Genomic DNA, 25,091 nt, shown 5'->3' with positions numbered 1-25,091 from the left:
CAATCAGTAATTCAGCTTTATGACGAGCTTTCAGGACCAACATTATATAGCAAAATATATACACTAGTCATACAGTCTTACACCTACAGTGTATAAATATTTCATGTACTTAAAGATTTCTTAATAGCCGCGTGGGACGTCATTTATCAAAGTGGTAAAGACATCCTCGAGTGATAATCAACTACATTAGTGTGCTACAGGTGCCCCGGTCATCCTAAATAAATATGAGTCAAAACCGTAATATCATTAAATAAATAATACTATATCGAAACTTTGACTAATTCTGAGGTGGGGTGTTCTCATTTTAAGATACACAAGAAAGTTTTTTCATCTAAACTAAAGGAATGGTAAATAGTTCAAAGGTATAATTGTATGTCATATATATAATTTTTGTATGTCAGTTCTAAAATTCATTGTTTGCAGATCAACTGTGAAAATAATTTAAATTAGAAAAATTAAACTTGAAATATAACGTACATGTAGAAGAGATGAATGGATAGAAAGATTAATTGAACACTCTGCGTGTATTGTAAATAAGAACAAGGGCGTAGTTTGGCTGAGAGAGACAAGGGTCTTGCCACGTTTGGAATTCAACTAGATGTATTTACTGATAAGGCTGACCCTTCGGGTGTGGTCCTGGACACCTAGCAAAAGGTGGTCATTTTTCTATTCCTGGATACGGACCAAATGTGTTAAAAAAAACTTTTAAGTGGGATATTGTTGGAGGGGGGGAGACATGTTTGTGCGTTTGTGTGCGCGTGCGCGGGGAGGGAGGTTACACTTTCGGATATCTTCAGTTTGTATGTAAACGTTGAGTCTATTAAGACTGGTCACCTCCCAATCCCCTCCCCCCACCCCCACATACCACACACACATAGAGTTTGCCTATCTACATGTAGGTTTGACAAACACGTGTTCCTACGTCAGAAAACCTCACATCTTGTGTTCAATATTACCTGTATTTAAACAATACATTGAAATGCTACACACGAACAAATGGACTTCTCAGATAGATGTTGAGCCTTTCTTCTATTACCCTGGTAGAAAGCTAGACAGACTCTTTAAGTGCGGGTGTACCTTTTCCACTTTTCACCATGGCCCATGGGTCTGGCCAGTTTCAGTTAACCTAGAGACGGAGTTTTGGTTTCACTCACGCTGTGGCATGTACATGTACATGTATTTGTGTGTACCCAGAAAATATTTGTCGGCGGATGTGAGGTTGATGAAATATCGAAACGTCGTGATATTTGCACATGAAAATTTGAGCGGTCTCAACTCACAGAGGTCGGTTGAATAGGAAGTTACTGTTTGCGAAAGGAAGTAAAAATTGAGTGTCGCTTGTGGCAATTTACTTTTCAATTAAAAGTAATATTTCAGTTTGTGGTGGAGATTAAGTGGAAATTTCCACGGTGTCGTAGCTTTATACTTTCTGAAGAGAATGAACTATTGGGTAGGTTTTATTTCAGTTTATTTTAGATGGTTTATAAAGTGATTTGAAATTCCAAGGGAAATTTTGCTTTTGGCGATGCAAAAATTTGGCAAGGGAAATAAGGTTGAAAAAACAGCACAACAAGCGAGGAGTTAGAAAAAATGTTATCGCGCACTTAATTTTGCTTCAAATATTTATTTTTAATTTCATTTTAATTAAAAAATATGAAAGAAAGAACGCGCACCCAATGAATAAATGAATGAAACCAATTTGAATTTTATTTTTAGACAAATAGATCTATTTCCATGTTCTTAGGGCCAATGAATTGAAAAAAAAAGAAAGAAAAATGAGATATGGTTTCAGCTCATAATTTTTTGTACTTGAACGATAAAATCTAAGTTTACAAAAAGGTAAAACAAGTCCAAATGTCCATGTCATTGCAGGAAAGGAATTGGACACGGACTCCGTCTACCAACAGGCATTATATGAGGCAAAATGGCGACAGACACACGGCGAGCAGCCGATAAATCCCGAAGAATGGCGGCTGCCCCACGGAAAACTGCCGGCGAGACCCGACTTTTCCCGACACGCACCCTACCTCCGGCCGAACCAACCCGGGAGAAAGAAAAAGAAGCATTCACGGCATCGGACGTGTCCGGCTTCTTTACCGGTAAATTTAGTTTAATACTTTGTCAGATTGATTGTCTGTTTTTTTATCGGATTTGTATTTTGGTTTTGAATAGTAGAGAACTGGTAAAATTGTAGCACTGATATATTATGTTCCCTTTTAAAAAGTGTAATCTTTGGTCTTGACTCAAAATGTTGGTACTGATGCGTGCACGTGTTTCCCCCCCCCCCCCCCCCCCAAAAAAAAAAAAAAAAAAAATAGACTCCCTTTGCTCTTACTTTACAATTTAATTTTTCAGGGCTCATTACGGGATTTCTTCGAAGCAAACGACCCGCAGTATCTCCAAACAAGGTGAGAATTACTCCTTAATATCCTCTATTCTTCTTCAAGTATTGTACCTGCAATGTGGTTTATCAAGAAAAGGACTTATCTTCCTAATGAGGCACGTACAATCAGTGAATATACATGTAGCTCATTGCTCTATCAGAGACCTGTTAGTGGTAAAAAATGAGAGGTCGTCTGGTAAAGAGTATTATCATGTTATTCCAATTCTGATCAAGCAATATGAGCAATAATGAGTTGTTAAAACCTTTTATGCAATATAGAGCATTTTTATAACCAAATGGTGGAAAAACTCACCATTTGAAATTACCAGCACAACTAGTGTATATTTATTGTACTTACAACCAGAAAAATTTTTTTTTATTTCTTTACTTGCTTTTGTCATGCAAAATTACTGCAAAATGCTTGTAGAAAACAAAAGAAAAATACACATAGGTTAACACATTTACAGACACTAACTATGAAATCAAATCTGATTATTTTCCAGTCAAAGTATGCAGACCCTGGACACACTCAATACATACCAGTCCCTGCCCTCTATACCCCAGGCTGTGAGGAAGGAGAAGAAAACGAAAGATAAAAGTTTTATGCAGATTGTGCAGACTGTCAGATTCCATGCCAAAGATGTATCTGAGGTATCATATTGCTCTTTGCTTTCTTTTTTTTTGTTTGTTTGTATGTTTGTTACTCAACATTGTCACCAATTACACAAGCTTTGTTTTTTTTTTTTTTTAATTTTTGGCATATACTTTTTAGGATCAGACTAATTGAAAAAAATTGTCACAAAAGTACACAATGCTAGTTCTCTGCATTTAATAACTTATGTCCACAACAAATGTGTTTTAAACACCACTCTTTGTAAATATTTTTAATTCATTGCGAATATTACCTAATTCCAGACTGAGAAGCGAGATAAAGAATACATACCTCCCGAGCTATGCACATTCTGCCAGCGTATGTTGTCAGACAATATGTTGTGTCCCAGCTGTATGGGAAATAGACATCATGTACATGAAACATGGCAGTGAGTATGAGGATTTGTATACTTTAAAATTTAAATTATTTATATCAACCAAACAGGGAAATTTCTTGGATTCCATATTGTGAATTTAAGCTTTGCTTGCATGGTGTTTCTGAAACCTGTGATATTTTGTTTGTAAGGTAGCATGTGCATGGAAATAATTGAAAATGTACTCTTTGAAGGGGAAATAGTTTGGTTTATATTTTTAGCATGTTTTGAGAGATGCATGGCATGCTGAATATACTGGCATTTAGTTGTTTAACTACAGTTGTACAATTCATTAAAAAAAAAAATGAATGTCTGGGGAATAGGTGATGGCAGGAAATACAGGTGTCATATACAGATATTACGTATCATTATTATTATTATTATTATTATTATTATTATTATTATTATTATGTGACAAAAAGAAAGTTGGACATTCATGTTAATGCTAATAGCATAGAATGTAGTTTAGCATGTAGTTATATGCATACTTTAGTTTATTTCATATGTTTTTGTATTCTGGATTGAATGGCATTTTATTTGCTGCTGATAACTTTTTCTTCAGTGAACAGAGCGATGAAGACAAGTATGTTAAGTGTGTTTTTCTGCTTCTGCTTGGCTTAGAATTGTTTTTTCTTATTTAGTTTATTTTATTTTAGTTGGTATTTTACACATTGCAAAATTTGCTGATTGCCAAAAGAAAAAAGCCAAATGGTTATATCACAGTGCAACAGCCACAATTTATTATGTAATAAGATCACATTCACTCATTGGGTGTCACATCACTCAAATCACATGATACATCACATGACTTCAGTCACATAACTTCATATTTATAAGAAGCATCACATTATTATTTTTTTGTCCTGAATTTTCACATAAGAGTTCATTTTGATGTGGTATCTGCTTCTTCCTATCACCATGTTTATTTCAGATCTGTCATTTTAAATTCACAAGTTGAAAAGAATACTTATTTCAGGAGATCTCTTTTAAAGTTTAAAAGGCTTTTCTTTACCACAAATTTCTTAACACAAACCTAAAATTATAAACCTTCTGGAGTGGGATTTTTTTCAAATATAAGGATAAAATACTCAAAATACTTATTGTAACATAAGATATAAGATGCAAGTCTCCTAATACAGTGCAGCACAGGCATATTTTGCCAAACACTTTTTATTATTTTCTCAGGTTGGAAAATAATGAAATGAGAAACTATTTCACAATTTGATGATTTTCATTTTATCCTTGATTGGTAAAAAAATAGATGTTTCACTGAATAAAAATGTATCTAGTGCAATCCCTGAGATAAATGCCAATCTCAATTTTCTAGGACCCACTTGAAACCAGTCAGGACAGGGGGAGGGTGGACCTTCTTCAAGAGAGGCTTTGGAGTGGGCCCTGAAGAATTATACGAATTTGACCACAAAGAAGATGAGGAGGGTGAAAGAAATGAAACAAAGACTAAACCCTTTCATCTGCACACTGAGGAGTTACGGCGTAAGAAACTGGAACAGGGAGAAGCTGACGTGCACTACGAGCATGCACATGAAGGGAAGCCAGGTTCTTCTGTGTATTATGAAGGTGAGTGATAAGTTCATAGGTGACTTCTACAGGGGCAGATCCAGAGATATTTTCTGACAGTTTTCCAAATTATCTTTGCTGATTCATCCTCCATTTTGACCGTCTTCTGACATAAAAAATTAGATGCCCATTAATGTAAACTTAAAAATTCCCAGAAGATGACTTAATGCCATCTGCCCCAGTTTTATATGTGACATACATGTCTATATGATATTATCTGCATCTACCTGTGTCTATGTGTGGGTGTTTGCATGTGTTCACATATGCAAGCGTTGTCTGTGTTAAATACTAACAATAAACATCTCCAATCCAGACACAGACTACCCAGATCTGGACCAGTATGGAGTGACCATTAAGGTGTCCAAGATACAGGATGGTCCAGTCAAGGAGGTGGCCCAGCCTGGAGAGGAGCTGGGGCCCTGGATTGCGGTAGAGGGGACAGGGAGGAATGCGACGGGTGTGACAGAAGAGAATAGCAAAGAGAGGGGGAAGCTATATCAGGGTGAGTTCCCCTGGGAATAATGCAAATTGCATCTCTGTAGCTTGTATTTCATTTGGTTAATTTGAAAGATTTAATATGAAAGACCAGGGCAAAGGTACATATCATTATGACAGATAATGCTCTTGTTTGTTTTGAAGTAATAATACAGTCTAGTTATGTAAAAGTTGGATTGAAGTACAATACCAGTATACTGTGCAGATATGAAATAAAATAAATTCATTATTTGGTTCAGCCTAAATTCTGCCTGTGATGAAGACCTAGCATTCAATTTGCCTATCCACCACTTTCACTTTAAACATTCTCTCCCAGCTCCTGCAGCTTTCAGACTAAAGAAGAGAGAAGGTGGAGACACTGTGGCTGTGGACCCCTTCAGTAAGAACAGGCAGTTTAACCTGCCCAAAGGGACAGGGTTGGACATTAAGAAGAGTGATAAAGAATTGACAAAGTTTGTGGAAATCAAAAGGGATGTCAAATACAAGGTAGGGAGGCTCTGTTATACTCAGACCCTTTTAATTGATGATATGCAATTTTTTACAGGAGATTTTCCCCTGTTTTTTTAGTCAAAAGAAAATGTCATAAAGGCCAAAAAATCAAACAGAGTAAACTTAATTTTTACCTGTTTCAGATGAAGTGAAACTCTAAAATAATAAATGAATTCTAAAAGTCACAAAAAAAGGGTCAAATTGCAACAACGAAGATATGATTTTTTGTTTTGTCAGTAAATTCATGATTCCTGTCTGTTCGTGTGTACATTGTCCCATGTCCAGTTTCTCACTGTCACAGACAAATGGCACTGTCACATAATCTGACCTAATGCCATATATCACATAATATGTCACACAAAATGTCACTTTGTCACATTATCTGGCCCCATGTCATATGTCACAGGACATGTCACATACAATGTCATATAATCACCTGTTGAAACCCTCCATATTATCAGATATGCACCAGCTATTTGAAATATTTGATTAAAAACCTTTTCATAATTTCACTGTTTTGGCAATGCTTATGTTGCACATTTATTTAATTTTGATTGAAACTGCATTTTCACATGATTGCATTTGCTAATTATTTGGTGTATGTTGATTGTCTTTTTTATGATTGTTTGTTTATTGTTTGTTTGTTGATTCCACATTGCATTGCAAATTGCCATTTCACTGCTTTGAAGCTACTGTGTTCTCAGACCAAGTACCTTGAACTTCATTTCAATCAAATGGAAGCTATCAAAGTTAAATCTGAACTCTTGAACCACTTTTATAAAGATATAGTCCAGGTAATACATGTAATTCAGCAGACTTTTTTTCCCACCGTAAGTCAGGCCTGAGCTCATTAGAATTATTTATTGATGTTGAAATAAGGAAATAAGAATGGAGTTCCCATGTAAATTTTAGAAATGAAGGCAAAAACAAGTGCCGTCCTGGAAATTCTGACCTGACAAATCATTTCCAGGAAATTTTCATCATTTTGCTAACTGTATACATATGAAAGTCTAATTTCAAATTTATCCCTTTACAAACATGACCAAAACAACTGGTAAGACTCGTATATAGTTCAGGGTACTTGGAGAACATATGCTAGCACATTTTGCTTGTCCCAAACCAGGAACCAGAGCCATTTGAACTGAAAGAAACAGATCACAATCAGGAACCCTGGGAGCCACCTCTGAGACCAGTTGAAGAAGAAAAGGTTCCAGCTATTGCTGCTTCTACTCCCGCTTCCTCCACCACAGTGGATAGTGTCACAGTCCCAGGAACCCCTGTAGATAGTGATGTGAACCCCATAGCACATGTAGATAGTGCAAAGGAAGAGGTATACACACACTGGATGATGGAAGTGATTTGAGCTTGAATAGGGGATGGCTATCTTAGTTGCATGGGGTCCATAAAAATGTTTTTATTTAATTTTGGAATAGAATAAATCAACTCTCCAGTTCAAGAAAAAAGACATGGGACCAAAGGGGCAAAGTGTTTTATTTGAAACTATTCATAATACTTGACATAAAAATATGATGAAAAAAGTTATCCAAATTCTGAATTTTGGTATACAAAGGTACCTTAGAATAAACAAATATTAACATTTCTCCCATCTATTCAAGCTCATGTGATTTTTGTCAGCCATTGTGTCTTAGGGCAACCCAATTCCCACTGCTACTGCTTCAGCCAGTTTAATTAGTTTACAATAATAGAATCACCTTATAGCTTTAATATTCAATTATTTCAAGCTTTTGCCACCAGTTTTTTTCAGGCTTTAGGTTATAGTTTCTGCAGTTTTGTTTCGCAAATTGTTTTATCTCACTTGCCTCTTTACCACAAGTTGCCTTCAGTTTCATTGCTATGTTCTCAAAAGAACAAAAATATGTATTCAGTGCCCCAGCATATTTCCTTCCCCTCCTTATCTCCAGAAAACGAATATCAGTATAACTTTATGAATCCCAATAGTTTGGTATGTACAGAAAACATATCCCCACATACTACATGTATATAGCCAGTAGCATACTTGGAGGTTCTTGGAATAAGTAGAGTAAACTTTCAATGTTCCTGTATTAAATCTCTAGATTTAGATGTTACTCAAGTGCCTATTTTTCAAAAGAATTTTACCCTGAAAATTGATCAGTTTAGATTAGTTTTTTTCAGTTCTTTTGTAAAATAGGCACCTGTTTGTTTGTTCAGAGTTAATATATTTTAGGAGATTTGTTTCACATTTCAGCCTTTGACCAGCACACCAAGAGTTGTGGAGGTTCCAGCCACACCAGACAAGAGGTACAGTAACCAAGACCTAAATTGTTTAAAATGTGGTTGCAAGACAAGAGTCAAAACAGACACAATAATGTGCGTTAGAGGAGAGGCTCAACAAACACATTCATGTCTGACTTGTCTAGTGGAATAGAACTGTCTCACCAAACACATTGTGAAACAAGTGTCCAATTTCATTGAATCAAATACATAAATGTAATATGCTAAATGATCTCAGACCACTTGAGTTGTATATTTTGTTCATTTTATTTAGTTCTTTTTGAGATTTGTGATTTTTGATTTTATTTCATTCAGGCAAGGAACCCCTGACTCAGGTGTTGAAAGTTCACCAGGTATGTTAAAATGCAATCTTCATGTGTACCTAGAAATATTAGTATATTATATATAGAAATACAGAATATTCTAGCAACCAGTTCAATATGATAAATTTTGATGAATATTTTAGAAAGCTGCTTAGATCAATCTCCATACTGCAAAAGCTTATTTTCCCAGCCTTTGTCTTAAATCCCATAGAATCTTTTTGTATAAAATGCATTTGATTACATTATAGTGCTAGATATCCATGCATAGATTTCATGGTATTTTTAATGGGAAAAATTTTATTTTATCCTTGCAACTGTTTCCATTTCAGATGTTTTGATACATATGTCATATTATGCTAGTATATATGTATTTTTAAACTCTGTGGTAAAGTGGGATGTTTGGACAATAGATCAGCTGCAGTTTGGCTTATTTTATTCTGTAAAATGTTCTCAAATCAGATCAAAAATCATACTCTTCCTGTGACCTTGTTTTAGCAACAATAAGCTGTTAAAGTTCATAGACTGATGCAATTTAATAACAAATAATTACAATAAAAATTAGAAGAATGCAAAGAATTCAAGTGAAATAAGTAAGGGAAGGAAAAAAAGGCAAAGCAATGGCCAAAATTGGATATTTTCAGTATCTCCAAACTTTCACTTTACTACAAAGAGATAAAGGTATTCTTTAAAGGTGATATTTTTATTTAATATTAATTCATCTTTAATTGACAAAATTTCAGTCCCTCCAGCCAACAGTGTTGCAGATTTTCAGGTGCTCCCTATTGCAGGCCAGCTTGAGGCTTCCCACCCCATACCTAATAATTCACAGGGTTCCCAAACATTGAACCAACATGGTTCCCCTAGTCAATATTGGGAGATGGCACCACAGTCACAGTCAAAACATTCAAGACAATCCAATGCCAAAACCAAAGATGCAAATCGTCCCACTTCTATATCCCAATTGTCCCCTCGTCCAATAATGCCCGGTGACAAAGACTCTTCACAATCAAATCTCTCTCCCAGACTTAAAAAGTCAGGTTTTCCTATCTTGTCCTCTCCAATCGAGGACATGGCCCTCACTGCTGGAATCCCCATCCTAGGTGCTATGCCAAGCAGGCAGAGGTTTAAGGCCCCAGTGCAAATACCCCCTGGTGTGCAGGTGCCTAGTTATATACTCAATGCTGTGGTGAAAAGCTACTCTGATGACCAGTTGATTAAGAAACCCCCTGCAGAACCACCACCTGTTGCATCAGTCCAGAGAAACAATACTTTGCCTCCTCCTGAACCCAAACCTCTGATTACCCCTGACCTTCCCCCCAAACATCACATACAGACACCCTTACCCAGTGAACAAGATGTCCCAGAGAGAATACCAGATGAGAGCCCTCAGGCTTCACCCTCTCCTTCTCCACCACCCCCACCTGTGGAAAACACCACCCCACAGATAGAAGCAGAAAATGAAAGTCATGTCGAGACTGAAGATTCTAGTGAGACTGAAAGCAGCATTGACCATGAGCCAGACCCCATTCCGCCACCAGTCTCAGAGGCCTCAGTTCATTCAGAGACCCCAGTTCAGGTTGAAGTTCAGGAAGAAGTGCGGCCAGTTCTGATTGAAGAAAAAGCACCTGAAGAAGAAAAACCTGAAACCATTGTTGACATTATTGCTGCTAAGACTCCTGATCCTGAGGTTCTCAACATTGAGCCAGAGGAGGAAAATGATTATGATATTGTTCAGGAAATTGTTGAGCCTGTAAAAGTATCACCAACACCTCCACCTCCTGCTCAAGAGAGCCCATTATCAGAGCCAGATCCAACAGTCCAAATGTCTCCAGAGGCCCCAGAAGAAACTGTGCAAAAAGAACCCACACCAGTGATAATTGAAGAAAATAATACAACTGAAAGTGAGGCAGCTCCTTCAGAGCCCTCAGTTAAAGAAGAACCAGTCCAAGAACCAATACCAACACCACCAATTGTAGTCAGTGATAGTGAGGAACCAGAGGAGATTCTGTCAGAAAAGGAGGCAGAACCAATGGTACCTACACCTGTAACTGAAAAGGATGAGCCTCCTAAACCTGATTCACTACCCGTTGAGTCCAGGCACTCTACACCTGTAGAAGAACCAGAACCAGAACCTGAACCTGAGCAGGTTATTGAAGCGGAGGTGGAGGACGCAGAGGAAGAAGAGCTGGTTGAAGAAGAGAACACAGAAGAGGACAAGGAGGAAGAAGTTCAAGAACAAAGGGAAGACACTCCACCAAAGGAACAGACCCCAGTGCCAGTGGTTGAAGAGACTCCTAAAAGCCCAATAGAAGAAGTCAAGGTAGCAAATGAAGTTGTGTCAAGTTCTGAATCAGACTTTGTCCGAGTAGAAGAAGAGTTCAGTGTCTCTGCTGAAGAAGAAGCCGAGGAACAACCAGAAGTCACTGAAGAACCAGTGGAAGATGAACCTGAAATTCAAGAGACACAAGAGGCAGAGCAGCAAACAGAATCCATCCCTCCAAAATCTCCCTCTCCTACCCCTCTACCCCCACAGTCCCCAGAACCCTCCCCATCACCCACCCCTATCCCCCAAACACCCTTACTTATCACCCAAGTTCCCATACCTAAGTCAGAGTCACCATCAGATCCACCTGAGAGTATCATAAATGACATTGAGCAAGAGAGTGTTAAGTCTGAAAAAGAACCCAGTGTAGTTGATTCAGGCCCTGTAACCCCAGTCCAAGCTCCTTTGGAAAAGTCTACACCTAAAAAGATTCCACAGAAAGTTGTTCTGCAAAAGGCTCCAAAGCCACAACCTCCCAAAGTAGAACCAAAGCCAAAAGCTGCACCCCCTCCTCCCCCACCTGTGGTTGTCCCCAAAAAGGCACCCCCCAAGGCAGAAACCCCTCCCCCAGTTTCAACTCCCAAAGCCAAAACACAGGAACCCCCCAGACCAGCACCACCACCACAAGAAATGCCAAAACCTGAACGAACAAAAACAATAGTCAATCCTAAACCAGAAAAACCAGTCCCAAAGCAGCCTGCAAAAGTGGAGAAACCTGAAAGGGAAAAGAAAGAGGTCCCAAAAGCAAAACCTGCCAAAGAAAAACCGCCAGTGGTTCAGACCAAAAAGAAAGGTGCAGTAAATGCACTTTTTTTGGTGTTGCACTATATATGTACTGTAACATTAGCATGCACTGCACCAAAGAACACGCATGTGCTATTGCACTATATGTGGCAGCACTGCATGGGAAGGTCACTGTAGATGGCAGCATGACACATTCTGTATAGTGTATGCACAAAAGCATTTCATCTGTTTCAGTTTATGCCCATCAGTAAATTCACACCAGTAGATATTTAATGCACAGATATTCTTATAAGTTTTTGATAGCAATACATGTAGATATGTAGCAGCACCTAATCATGCACTCATGTAGACGCGGGCACCAGTTCATTTTCAGCTGTAGTACCACGTCGGCTTGGCAGAAGACCTTAAGCACAAAAATGATTATTTGTTTCATTTTTGAATTATGTTTTCAGGTAATTTAATGCCATTGTCTCCTCATGAAGTATGAACTTGTACCTGTTTGTCTTATTTTGAAAAGATCAAGTTATCAGTTTGAGTGTATGTGAAAATTACATACTGTTTGATGGTGAATATGATATATGAAGATGAATGCAGATTTGACTGTCTGTGGTTTATGGTCACAATGTCAAATGTTTTGATAATTGTAATATTGTTAATATTAACAACTTAACTAACAGTTTGCTCTTTTTATTACTAACCACTTACAGAGCAGCAGACTCACTTGCAGCAAATTATGCATCTCGGCATCAAAAACTTTGAAATTGACATAGAAAGTCAGCACAAACTAGGATACGGTATACCATCCAATTTCAATTATCACTACAGAAAAACCTACAACTGTGCTGTATGTGGAAAACATTATCAGAAACCCATGGTGTCAATTTTTCCTGATAACAAAACCACCCAGTTGCGATACCTCATCCCAAATCGTGAGTCATATATTAAATTAATGTTAGCCCAACAGCAGCACGAGATGGCCAAGAGGAGGGCCTACGAGGAGCAAAGGCAGGGTGTGATATTAGACCAGGGAGGGTATCTGTTGCATACTAACACACCCAAGTACAAGTTGGCACCATCCACTCCAGGGAGAGCTGGTGAAATGCACAGTAGTCCACTTCAGGAAAGACACAGGCCGGCACAGATACAATTTAGTCCGAGGGATACCACATCAAGGCATGCTCCTAATGCAAACCAGGTGAAGAGAGGTAGGGACATGACTCCGTACAAAAGAAACACACAACAAAGAGCACATATCTTTGGAACCAATAAACCAATGAGCAAAAAGTTGACCATGAATATCCCAGCAGGCGAGGAGGACTTTGAGGACAGTGAGGAGGAAGAGGAACAGGGAGATTGGGAACTTGTTGAGGAGGAGGGGGAGGAAGAGCATGAGTTTGATGAAGATCAGTATGAATATGATGAACTTGCTGACAAACTTGGCAGTCTGCCCCCACGCTCTATGTTCTCCACCAATAGGAAGAAAAAGGGAAAGTCATCCAGAGTCCATATACGTCTCTTTGAAAAGGCGGGGCAAAGCAATATTGAGCTTGTATCTGCCAATGATGGACAAACTGTTGCCAAAGTTACCAGAGAAAATCTAATCAACAGCCCTACCAAACAGATGGGAGATTATGACTACAAGGTAATATACACAGATGATGGAAAAGCTGTTCGCCTCAGACGAAAAAGGGACAGCGTACTCTCTGATGTATCTGATGATTCTGCTTTTTCTGATGCAAGCAGTCTGTCTAAAGCTAAAAAGAAGAGGACACATTATGAGAAGAGCAAAAGGACATTCAGGGGCCAAGATCTGAATTTCAGGCTGCCAGAAGGAAGTTTCCAGGATGATGAACAAGATGTGGATGATGGGGTACAAGAAAGGAGGGTAATCAGGAAAGGGCCTTTGAGGAAGGGTCAGTTAGAGGGTGGCAGGGATGAGTCAAAAGAAAAAGAAATGATCCGTAGAATGTCTCTAAGCAAAAAGAAACTTGAAGCTTCATTGGGTGATATCAGAGGAGCACTAAGCAGCCTACAATCCTCCTTTGGAAATTTAGAAGTAAAAGGTAAAGATAACGAAGGGAAGAGTACAGATACCCTCATGGATGCAGAACCAAAGAAAAAGGGTAAATCAAAAGTTCCCAAGAAGACTAAACCAGTTCCCCCCAAAGCTACCTCTGTGGCAGAGCTCTTGAAGAAACTTGGTGGAATAGTGCTGCCAGATGATGTAAAGAACAAGCAGCTGATGTTTAATCCTATGGAAGGACTGAAGAAAGAGCTGAAGACAAAGCTCCCAACTGTCATGATGACCAAGGATGAAATACTTGACCTCATGAAGAGATACGGCATGACTGTAAATGAAGCTGCTCTTATGAAGCTTCTCTTTGGTGACACAGTTGAAGAAGACAAAAAAGAAACACAGGATGCTTCAAAGTCACAAAGTAGTCTGATTAAATTCATCATTCCACAGTTTGAGAGAGCTGAGGACACGCATCCAGATTTGGTGTCTTGGAAAGCAATGCTGGAGACTGTAGAAAGGTTGGTGAATGAGACGGAGGTTGATTTGGTCCGCGTGACCAGTATTCATCAGAAGATGAAAGCCCTGATTAAGACCAAGCGGAACATTTCTGAAATTGAGCTGACTGCCATACAGAAAATCATTGACATGCTGGAAGATGTCATAAAGCATCATGAGTTAGAGGAGAAAGAAAGGAAGAGGATTGAGGAAGAGGAAAGACAGAGGAGAGAAGAAGAAGAGAGGAAGAAAAGGGAAGAAGAAGAGAGAGAACGAGCCGAGTTGGACGCTCAGCGTTGGAACCAACCCAGAATGCAACAGCAGGATATGCATCGGCTGCGCCTGCAAAATCAACAGTACGGGATGTCTTTTAGGCCAGGTCTACCCACCAACATAGGTTACGCCAATGAGTTTATGCAGCGCTACATGAATCATGTGCAGGCTCATAAAGAAGAGAAACATGAAGACAAGGAAATGGGGTCAACTCTTACCTTACCCAGTAGTGATAGTGTAGATAAACTAGGCACAGGATCTAACGCAGATACTAACTCTCTCCTTGGTGGTTCAAGCGGATATTTTAGCTCAAATGAAGTTTTGGATTCCTTGAATTTGGAGCAGCTTCAGAAACCACAGTTAGCTCTGGGAGATTTCAGGACAGGACAACGCATGTCTGGGTTCAGCTCTGGGAGTTTCTTCCCAGGAGCTGATATTGGTTCCAGTGATGAAGAAGAAGAAGAAAAAGAAGAAAAACATGAGGAAGAAAATAAAGATCAAGCTCATGATACTGGAGGTCACAAAGATGTCCAGCCTAAGTCCCAGCATTCTCTCCCATTTCTGGACTCTGAAGATACATTATTGTTCAGATGTGTATCGGACACAGCACTTTTCATTCTGCCTGGCCTTGACCTTGGGATAAATTCAACCAATCTACAGAGGTCCAACTCACTTCCTGCTATCCCACTGACCTTTGAAGAGGCAGATGACCTTGAGGCCTTATCCAAGCAAAGGAAAATTATCAAGAAAGAGAAAGTTGCAAGTAAGATGGCACTGGATGGGGAAATGCATTCAAGTTTTGTTTTCTCTCTGATTACTTTCACATATTTTCATTTTAAAATTTGTTTCTCTGATTTTCTCTGATTATTTTTGTTTCATCCAAATATATTTTTTTCAAAGAATGCTGTGGTATTTTCTTTACTGAGTTTGTATATTGGTTTATATCTTGTAGAAATATTTCTTTCATTTTTTAGAATTTGGCGAATACATAACCACCTTGTGACATGCTACATGTAGAAGGGTAGTGCACTGGTAGTTTGTATATGTACAAATTGTATTATTTAAAGTACAGTGTAGTAATTGTAGCATTACTATCTCTCCTTAAATGATGTTTGAGTTTAATCAGCTGCAAAGCTTCTTTTACTGACATAAGTACTAATCCTTAAAGTGCTACCAAGTTTACTAAATATGTTCGTAAGTTTTAAATGGCTTTGTTGTGTGTGAGCCAGTGTCTATCTCTGTAGACCACTAACACCAGTGTTATTTGTCAGATCCAAAGAGGGTACCCAGCAGATCTGTTCAACATGTCCTGGTAGAGCCTGTAGAGACTCCAGAAGGTACCTTGACTGGTTTGAGGTGGTACTGTGTAGGCCTACTACATATTATTTTCCCAGTTATTTATTTATTTATTATTTGCTGTGTTTGTTTGTGTGTGTGTGTGTGGGGGGGGGGGGGGGTATGTGAATGTGTGTTTGTTACATTGAAACTGCTTTAATTTCTTAGAGAGTTTGAATGCTGTGCATGTGTTCTTGGATGGAGTTGATCACCTTCACTCAGAATGTGTGATGACTGTTTTATTTCATTTATTTTGTTATTGAATTGCCATTGAAATTACAATTATTTCATTTTTATTTTTGTCTTCAGATGGAGTTGGACCTTTTGACTGTTTTTGTTGCTATGGCTTTATTTGGTATTACATATTATATGGATATGAAAATTGCTTGCTTGAATTGTTGCTATGCTATTAATTTTATACTTGAATTATTTATCATTGTTTTACATTCATTTTATATATCATTATGCATTCTTACTTATTTGTTGTCATCATATTTCATTGTTTTTATACATAGTGAAATCCAGTGTGCCCTCATGCATGTATTTTACAAATACCTTGCACCTATAGAAAAATCTGCTTTGCATGGCACCTTTAGTTTACAATCCTTGTTTTATTTGCACTATCCTTATTTTATTTGCACCCAGCACCTATAAATGATGACGTGGAGTCAGAGTTAGATTCTGTCATTGAATCAGAGCCGTACACTTTTCTGATGGAAATGCGTATGGAAGAATCTCCTTCTATTCCATCCCGAGCTTCTGAAACCCCACCGCTAGAGAGGCTACCCCCTCTTCCACCCTCACCATCTCCAACACCAGGTGATGTGTTGTGTCAATTAAGTACAAGACAAGCCCAGTCTTTGCTTTCATCTCCTAATATTAAAGTTTGTTTTTAAAATCATATATGCTAAAAGTTCATTTTGTATTTTAGTTTTGTTTGAATTTTGAAACATTTTCATTAGAAATAGCATTTTGTAAATTAGTTTTAGGGTTTTACATACAGACATTGAAACCAATTTTTAGTCTCTAAATATCACTGTTTTGATTATTAGATATAACTGGGCAAATCTTGTACTTAATTAAATGAAAAGCTTACTAGTATATCACAGAGAGAGTACTTAAGAATCCCACTGCATGACTTTTTAATTCCTCTCTTTGTGATATATCTTGCTGTAGCTTTAGCACTTTTTGCACCCAATTTTACAATTATTATATTTAATGACATTTAAATGCCTTGTTTGAAATTTATTTATGTTTCTTCTATTTTAATTAATCAAATTTACATGAAATTATATTTTATTTACCCCTTAAGTTCAGTTACGAACATTTAATTTATCTATTATTTTTAGTTTCCTTGAAAAGAAAAATATTTTTGTATTAACATGTAGTTTTTGAACCCCTCAACAATAAGTGTTGTCACCAAAGACATTTTAATAACAAGTCAGTGGTCCCTTTTAATTAAATAATATCAACAGATACTAAAATTATGTCTAATTTTACTGTTAAGACAGAAAGATTTATATTTACGATATAAATGTTATGTAGCTTATGTTTATATGTTGACATCTTCATCTTCAGAACCACCAAAGGAGCCCACTCCTCCCCCACCCAAAGAACCTACGCCAGGTAAAACTTCTGTATTCTCAGTCATTGCTGCATTTATTCCACACCAAGTTGACTTAATATCTTAGTGATGTAGAATATTTCATTATAGATTTGCCACATTCGGACCTTTTAAAACAGTTCGGTTACCTCCACCACTACATGTATCCACCACACAGCTTATGATCATTATCATCTTTTTGATACATTTCACATTGTTTTTAAGTAATTATTGATCATGTTATTCAAAATGAATTCCCTTTAAGTTTTTATTATTATTATTATTATTATTATTAAAATTGCTGTAAGATTATTATTATAAGATTATAACTATTCACCCTCTCTTCCATAAAGAACCCCCCAAGGAGCCCACACCCCCACCCCCTCCACCGCCGGTCCAGAAGAAGGTCATTAAGGGGCTGACCAAGGTGGCCAAGCCAGAGCCACCAAAGAAAGAGGTCAAGGTGTACAAGGTGAGCTTTATCACAGAGGAAGTACTGGGTTGGAAATGGTCTTTTGTTTGAAATACTTGCTCCATTTTGGTGTTAACACAAATGAACTACAGGTGAATTTTATTATATGTATTGCTCTAATTTGATGAAACTCACAAAATATAAAATATGAAAAAAGTAATATTGAAATTAGTATATAAGATAAAGAAAAGGGATGATTATTCCCATTGTTCATTGTTGTTTTCAGCACTGAACAGAATGTAGTGGAATTAAAAGCTGACTTTAAAGGGATAATTACTCTTCGTTTTGGCCAAAAAATGAATTTTCCTGCAGTAAACAACAATTTTCCCATACTTATCAATGGTTAATGAATCCATTTTTACATTCAAAGTTAATCCCTGTTTTTTTTCTAAAAAGTTTTTTGTTAAAATCTCTTAAGAGATCAGTGGAGGTCACGTGGTCTAAAGACAAGCTCAGATATCAGAATAATAGCTATAACTGCCGTTTTTGTGGTAAAACAGAATATATTATATTTCTATGAGTTATTCACAATGTTGTTATTGTGAAATATTGATCTCATACGAAGAGTTATTATCCCTTTAACGTCTTTATTTTTTTTTTTCACAGGCACCACCTCCACCATTGCCACCACCCAAGAAGAAGCCACCAACCCCGCCGCCCAAGGAGCCAACACCTCCACCCCCAAAAGAACCAACTCCTGTGCCAACCCCCACCCCCACCCCACCACCAAAAGAACCCACCCCTCTTCCCACCCCCTCTCCATCTCCCTCTCCAGAGATTGTGTTTGAGAAAGATTCTGATGATGAGGACTATGTGAGGGTAGAGGTAATATGTTCTTCATATATAACTATAATGTATTAATGATAAATACATATGGTAATTATTTGATCATTTTCATTGGCGAAAATTATCAAACTTAATAATTTTACATAATTTTACAATCACAAAAATGATTTTTCTATTGAACATTTGTTGTGCTTTTAGGGCATAAAATAGAAATAAGGAGTAGCCTTCTTTTAAATTTTGTTGCTATCACCCAGTAGGAATGTACTTAATTTCAGAAGTTTTGATTAAATATACCTGTACAGTATCTGTAAAGTTCACAGTTTTTCTCCATTGAAAGTATTGAGTGATTACTGCAATTATATAAATAGATAATTTCATCAATTTTTTTAAGGAGGAAGAGGTAGAAATAGAAGGACCCACTCCACCACCTAAATCTCCAACTCCAACACCGCCACCTCCCAAACCAAAGAGGAAGATGCTGTAAGTTTTTGGAAGTGAAGTTGATTTAAAAAAAAAATATGTTTTTTTTTTTCGAAAGATAGTTTGAATTCTATAATTTGGCAAAAACTGACCAATATAAACAGGATTTTTATAAAAAGCAAATTGAGATATGTTTTTAGGATTTAACATGTTTATATTTATCTAAAGAGAGAACATCAGTTAAATATTAAGAAATATATCTGCAAACAACATTCACATACAGGTACATTTGATTTCTTAAGAAATATGAATTTTAAGCACAGGATTGAACAGAAATTTTTCAAAATTTCTTCCAGTCCAAAACGCAAGCCAAGAGTGACTCTAAGGGCTATTGCCAAGGCAACGGCTCCCATGCCGAAGAGTGACCTTCAGGAGATGACAGACCCTCTTGACCTTCTGGCTAAATACTGTATTATACAGTGAGTATAGGATTGTGTTTGGTTGTGATTCTCGAATCTCAACTAATTCAATGTTCCTTAAACCCAGAATAAGGGTTTTCTGTTCTGATGCATTCTTAGAGAGTAAAAAAAATATTATGTGAGTTGATAAATTGTCTTTCACATAATTTTATACTGGAGCTGGCATTTATGCACTTGTATTCCTGACAACTACCAGTGGTTGAACATTTCTGTCACAACAAATGTTATTCAATTTTTGTGCAATCTTTCATTGAAGAATTCAAGTACATGTGATGTACCAGGTAACGGTATTTTGTAGAAATAAGAATGAAATGCTAGTATATAAACAAATATATGATACATGTGGATTTTTTTTCACTTCAGTCCCGACAGAATGCCTTTTTACGAACGCATTTTTGCTGAGACAATTGAAGAGCAGTCTGAACGCTATAAAAACATCCCACCTTCAAAATACTCAATGAAATTCAAAGAAAAATATAAGAACCCATTTGACCTAGACCTTGAAGAGGAAGAAGACCAAGAAAAGCCCAAAGCACTACCAAAAGGAACAGGTGGAATTGTCACTCAGATGTCAGCCACTTTAGGAGGCGGGGCTACTGCTGGTGATGATAATAATGCAGCTCTGCCCCCTGTGGCAGAGGGAGTGGCACCCAAGGATATGGATGATGATAAAGACAGTGGGATTTCTCTCCCAAGTGTGGACAAGGTCAAGTTCAGGGACATGGGGTTGTTAAACAGAGCCGGGCAGTACGAGTTTCTCGTGGTGAGTAAAAGACATTTTGCTAAATGGAATATGATATGATATTGAATTGAATAATGATGATAATAGTATTGATAATAATTTCAATATCTAATAGTATAAATTAGAAAAACAATGAAAATAGCCAAATAAATATAAGTTGTGTAACTCTTAAAATTTGTGTTCTATAATTTCATCTACATTTAAGTTTCTGGATTTTAGTATTTATTTTATGGTATAAGTGTCCCTTCAGACAGCACATATACTCTGGTGACTTAATGAAAATGAGACTTTTGAACACATACTAAGTTTTTTTCGTTTGTATATTTTACGCACTTATTAATTGCAATATACATATTTTCTTATCCCTGTTGTCATAGGGCCAGAGTGCTGCAGATGTGTTGTCCAAGAAACTTGACTACAGCATGGACAGGATGACACAGAAATACAGGAAGCTGATTGTGAAGAAGCTTACTTTGCAGAGTAAGTAAGACATTTTGTGACAGTAATTTTCCACTTTATTGGGCATCTGTTGTTCACAGAGTAGATGTGTGTGTGTGTGTGTGTGTGTGTGTGTGTGTGTGTGTGTGGGCAATATCTGCATGAACAACCACAATGGAAGCACAGGTACAGGTGTTACACATGGGATTATAACATCAACAAATGTACATAAAGTAAATTAATTCTGTATCATTGCAAGGGCTACATGAGTCAAATTTGTCTCAATACATGTATATGGTATAACCATACTATGTATATGTGCTGTATTTAAAAAGGTATTATGCCAGTTTCGAAAGCAAAACATTATTTCCCCTCAGTGCTTCATTGCAGTTGTTTATTAATTGCTGTTTTAATTGGTAGTGGTAAATGTGAAAAATTATCAACTTCAGCTGAAAAAGAACTGAAATGATTGTGCCATTGTGTTAGTTGTGACAGCTGTTGAATCTGTGTACCCTGCAGGTCAGAAAAAGCAGTTTATTTTCAACACAATCAAAGAAGATCTCCCAGACCTCATGAGACCAGACTATGATACCTTTGCCAAGGGAAAAGGGAAAGGAAAGAAGGTAATATTGAACAAATAGAGGTATTTACATATTATGATTAGAACTAAAGATATTAATTTTAGGATATTGAATCTGTAGAATCAGAAATGAAAAGAAGATGGCTTAAAGTCTTGTTTGTCAGAAAAAAAGGTACAATTACTCCAGCTGAGCAAATGTAACCTAATCTGAAATCTGTTTTCTTGATGTTCAAGTTAAAATTTTAATATGGGCTTATCATTGAAAGAACAATGCTGTGAATTGTATTTATGTAAATTAAAGCTTTTAAACATAAACACTAAATATATATACATGTATTCAGCAGGAAATAATGTGCATTTAATTCCCCTTCCACAATTTGAATGATATATGTTTGTACTTAACTTTGGTAAGAAATAAAAAAACACTTTATTTTCTGAACATTTCAGAAGAATCAAGTGCTGGTCACTGAGATGCCCTCCACTCAGGATGAACAGCAGCCCAAGAAGAAACTGACCGCTGATGAAATTATTGGCAGGCTGGACAGTAAGATGTGGTCAATGGTAGGTGGTTTATATTGACATGTTCATTTAGACTGACCACAAATAAATTTTAAAATATTTATATTTATATTTTGATTGTTATATGTAATTGACAAAGGTATATGGAGTCAAAATTACTGCCTGCAGGGAAAAATTAATCGTAATTGAAATGCATGAAATTTAGCAAAGAAGAGATGTCTCTTCCTTAGGAATGTATTCCTAGGTTAAAGTAGAAAACTGTTTGGAAAGTTTTTCAATTTTTGTACAAAAAATTTAAAGCCAGTTTTAGAAAAACCAGTCAACATTTGGCAAAGAAATGTCAAGTAAACACATTGCTTTCTTCTCATCTGCCATCATGCTCAACCAACACAATGTGTGCTGTCACACCTAACACAATTGCTCTTCCAGATCTCCAATATGCCAGAGGTAACCAGAACAGATGCTCAATTATCTATCATAGAGAAGAAGATGGCAGAACTGGAGGCCAGAATGAACATCACAGATGGTAAGATATGAAAGGAGAAGATTTAAAGCCTTAATTAAAGGGATATTTCAAAATTCTATATGTGTCCAAAGTCACTGTTTTTATAGAGAAGTATAAGTGATTGAACATCAAGCGAAATTTAAAGTAGTGATATCTGTCCAAGATTACTGAGTATTGGCATTGACTTTGGGAGACAGGCAGTCTGAATAGCTACACCTTTCTTTATAAAATACCATTGAATTTCCAAATTTAATTAATTAATTAATTATTTTATATTTTTTTGTAGAGGAAAAACGAGAAATGGAAGTTTACACTAGGGATCTATTTCTCAAGGAGCAAATTGAAAATGAGAGGACAAGAGAATTCAGAAGGAAACAAAGTCCTCTTTACCAGCAGATCAATCCAGTGCCTGTGAGTACATCTTTACTTTGGGAGAAATAATTATATGGATACCCTATGCATGTTTTAGTTAAATGGAATTATTGTCTTTGAACATGGAAGATATGGTACTTAAAAAGAGATGAAAATCTGTTTTGTTAATGTTTTGTGATGAAGTTTCCCTTCAGTGAATTATACTATGGGTACTTATGGTTTTACCAAGAACTAATATATTATTATTATTATTATTATTATTATTATTATTATTGTTTAATTTTCCAGGATGTTGAAATCAATGTTGAAGAAGTTGAGGCAGCACTGCAGAGAATTAACAACAACTTATTAACAGACAGAGAGTTCCAGTTTGTCTACCATGTAAGTCAAGTCCAGCCCTGTTATTCTGATAATAATTATTTTTGTATTTATTTTGTATGTTTGTGTAAATTTCAAAGGTGGAGTATTTATGAGATAGCCTAAATACATATAAATGCATAAAACATTTGGGTTAAAGTATGCCCTTATTCAGTGGACCCTTATTTTATTAATTGCTGATGTAGTACATTTTTTACATAATTTGATTTTTTACTTATTTCCTACCAGGCCAAATGTGTCACTGTTGTAACAGAGAACAAATATATCTGAGTATCTTGTGTATATTGTCAAAGAAGTAAAGTTCCTTTTTGGCTCTTGCAGGTTCTGGATCTTCCAGGCAGACACAGGCTAAATCTGAAACTGTTCAGTGCAGTGGCAGCTTTGTCTGAGAAAGTGAAACAACTAGAGTGAGTTTATTTAAAGATTCTACACCTGATTTCTTAATTTTTTTATATCTAAATCTTATAATGTCACTTGTGGTGACATTTATTTTCCTTAAAAATTGTTGTGAAGTGGAGTTTGATTGTACGTATTTTTTCAGTTATATTTTTTACGCCATGAATATTTGATCTCAAAAACCTGTTTTCCGAATTTTTGCTGGAAAATATCTTTTTCTTTATAAAGAATAATATCACTGTCTTCTGTTTCAGTCCAATAACAAGAAAGTTGATAAACAAGTTTGACTTTGAGGCTCTGGATATAAAGATGGGCAAGTGCAAGGTAAGGCATTGGGAATGTAATAATATGATTTTGTAAATTTATATCAAAAATTAAATAAAGTCACAGTCCGATAACATCCCTATAATCCTGAGCCTAAACAGTCCTAGTTTAATAAGACGTGTTATTGTTTTTATTATTATTATTATTATTATTATTATTATTATTATTATTAATTTCTATTGGTAAGAAATGCTACAAAGCAGTAGTCAATTAAACTTTTATGTGGTTCTTATAGAATGATTTTTGTTAAATGAAATGTTCTATTATTTTTATTATTATTATTATTATTATTATTATTATTATTATTATATTTCCAGGAGCTGTTCTTCCTCCTAGATAACCAAACAGCTGGCATGCCAGATGGAAGAATAGATGCTGATACCTTGGCAATAGAGCTGGCAGCAGGTGGCATTACTCCAGAACACACTCAATGGGTGAGATAGATTGTGCTCATTATCTCAACTAACACAGCTGTGATGTTCATAAATTCATTAATTGATAAATCACTCAACTTATTTATTTACTTATTTATATTTTCCTTAATAAGAACACTCATTTTGTTCCTGATTGGTATAAAATCATTATGATAAGTTGGATCTGGCATAAGAATTTACTGATAATTCGATTATTCAAAATGTTACAATTGGTTTACTTCTTCTTTTTATTTGCTCTTTTTTCTTCTTTAGAAATTTAGAAATGTTAGATGGGTGACAAGTTTGGACTGAACATTTTGCATTTCACATATTTTGGAGACTATTTTTAAACTTAATAATAATTTAATCTTTTCAGGTCGTCAATAAATTTAATAGGTATAAAAATGGAATGGTGGAGTTTTTGGACTTTTTAATATACTGTCCTCTGTTTATTGAAGTCCACGAGAGGATCATTAAGGACCCTCTTAATGTGGCTGTGTGGAGATTAGATGATGACAGGAAAGAGATGGAGGTGAAGAGTTAGCAGTGGATTAAGTCACAGATAAACTGGATTTAAAGCAGAGGTGAAAGTGCAAGGTGTTACATGCTCACTCAAATTAGCACTGAAAATGAAAAAATATAGGCCAGGAAGATGTAAGAAATAAGACAGCTGAGTTATTTTAGCTAACTTTTTCTATAAAATGGAAGAATTTAATGTTTTTTCAAATCAAATTATTATTTTTCACTCAGCTACTTACTGGAATTAAAAAGAAGAAATTAAACAATGCAGGGAAATTTCACATACTGTGAATAATCATGTCATCAATAACATGTTTCCCATTGTCCATTTGAAACAGCTCAATAAAAATAAAGTCCACAACATATACAGTATTTTTCATTAATGAAAACCCATCATGCTACTGAAAACTAT

At 36.3% G+C, this 25,091-nt stretch overlaps 1 protein-coding gene across 3 annotated transcripts in view; it reads left to right on the top strand.

Moving 5' to 3' along the window:
- The window catches only part of LOC106167849 (uncharacterized), a 35,922-nt gene extending 10,900 nt beyond the window's left edge, over positions 1 to 25,022 (top strand). The window contains exons 4-33 of one of the 3 annotated variants that reach the window (XM_087019162.1): positions 1,873 to 2,099; positions 2,356 to 2,408; positions 2,887 to 3,034; positions 3,299 to 3,423; positions 3,971 to 3,991; positions 4,736 to 4,986; positions 5,300 to 5,488; positions 5,798 to 5,967; positions 7,094 to 7,300; positions 8,198 to 8,250; positions 8,539 to 8,576; positions 9,287 to 11,662; positions 12,321 to 15,161; positions 15,670 to 15,735; positions 17,312 to 17,359; positions 17,690 to 17,808; positions 18,415 to 18,633; positions 18,986 to 19,074; positions 19,371 to 19,493; positions 19,857 to 20,256; positions 20,613 to 20,715; positions 21,193 to 21,296; positions 21,701 to 21,814; positions 22,202 to 22,298; positions 22,564 to 22,688; positions 22,938 to 23,030; positions 23,349 to 23,434; positions 23,678 to 23,747; positions 24,065 to 24,181; positions 24,537 to 25,022. In XM_087019162.1, the coding sequence (XP_086875288.1) occupies positions 1,873 to 2,099; positions 2,356 to 2,408; positions 2,887 to 3,034; positions 3,299 to 3,423; positions 3,971 to 3,991; positions 4,736 to 4,986; positions 5,300 to 5,488; positions 5,798 to 5,967; positions 7,094 to 7,300; positions 8,198 to 8,250; positions 8,539 to 8,576; positions 9,287 to 11,662; positions 12,321 to 15,161; positions 15,670 to 15,735; positions 17,312 to 17,359; positions 17,690 to 17,808; positions 18,415 to 18,633; positions 18,986 to 19,074; positions 19,371 to 19,493; positions 19,857 to 20,256; positions 20,613 to 20,715; positions 21,193 to 21,296; positions 21,701 to 21,814; positions 22,202 to 22,298; positions 22,564 to 22,688; positions 22,938 to 23,030; positions 23,349 to 23,434; positions 23,678 to 23,747; positions 24,065 to 24,181; positions 24,537 to 24,704 (8,840 nt within the window). In that variant the 3' untranslated portion in view covers positions 24,705 to 25,022. The remainder of the gene's footprint in view (positions 1 to 1,872; positions 2,100 to 2,355; positions 2,409 to 2,886; positions 3,035 to 3,298; positions 3,424 to 3,970; positions 3,992 to 4,735; positions 4,987 to 5,299; positions 5,489 to 5,797; positions 5,968 to 7,093; positions 7,301 to 8,197; positions 8,251 to 8,538; positions 8,577 to 9,286; positions 11,663 to 12,320; positions 15,162 to 15,669; positions 15,736 to 17,311; positions 17,360 to 17,689; positions 17,809 to 18,414; positions 18,634 to 18,985; positions 19,075 to 19,370; positions 19,494 to 19,856; positions 20,257 to 20,612; positions 20,716 to 21,192; positions 21,297 to 21,700; positions 21,815 to 22,201; positions 22,299 to 22,563; positions 22,689 to 22,937; positions 23,031 to 23,348; positions 23,435 to 23,677; positions 23,748 to 24,064; positions 24,182 to 24,536) is intronic. The other 2 variants (XM_087019163.1, XM_087019164.1) reach the window with 2 other exon arrangements.
- Positions 25,023 to 25,091: the final 69 nt, after the last annotated feature.

The sequence above is a fragment of the Lingula anatina genome, chromosome 8 (assembly GCF_051362555.1).
Source record: "Lingula anatina isolate TDL-2025a chromosome 8, LinAna3.0, whole genome shotgun sequence".
NCBI lineage: Eukaryota > Metazoa > Brachiopoda > Lingulata > Lingulida > Lingulidae > Lingula > Lingula anatina.
The sequence above is the reverse complement of the archived record's forward strand: the minus strand, read 5'-3'. Positions and strand labels throughout refer to the sequence as shown.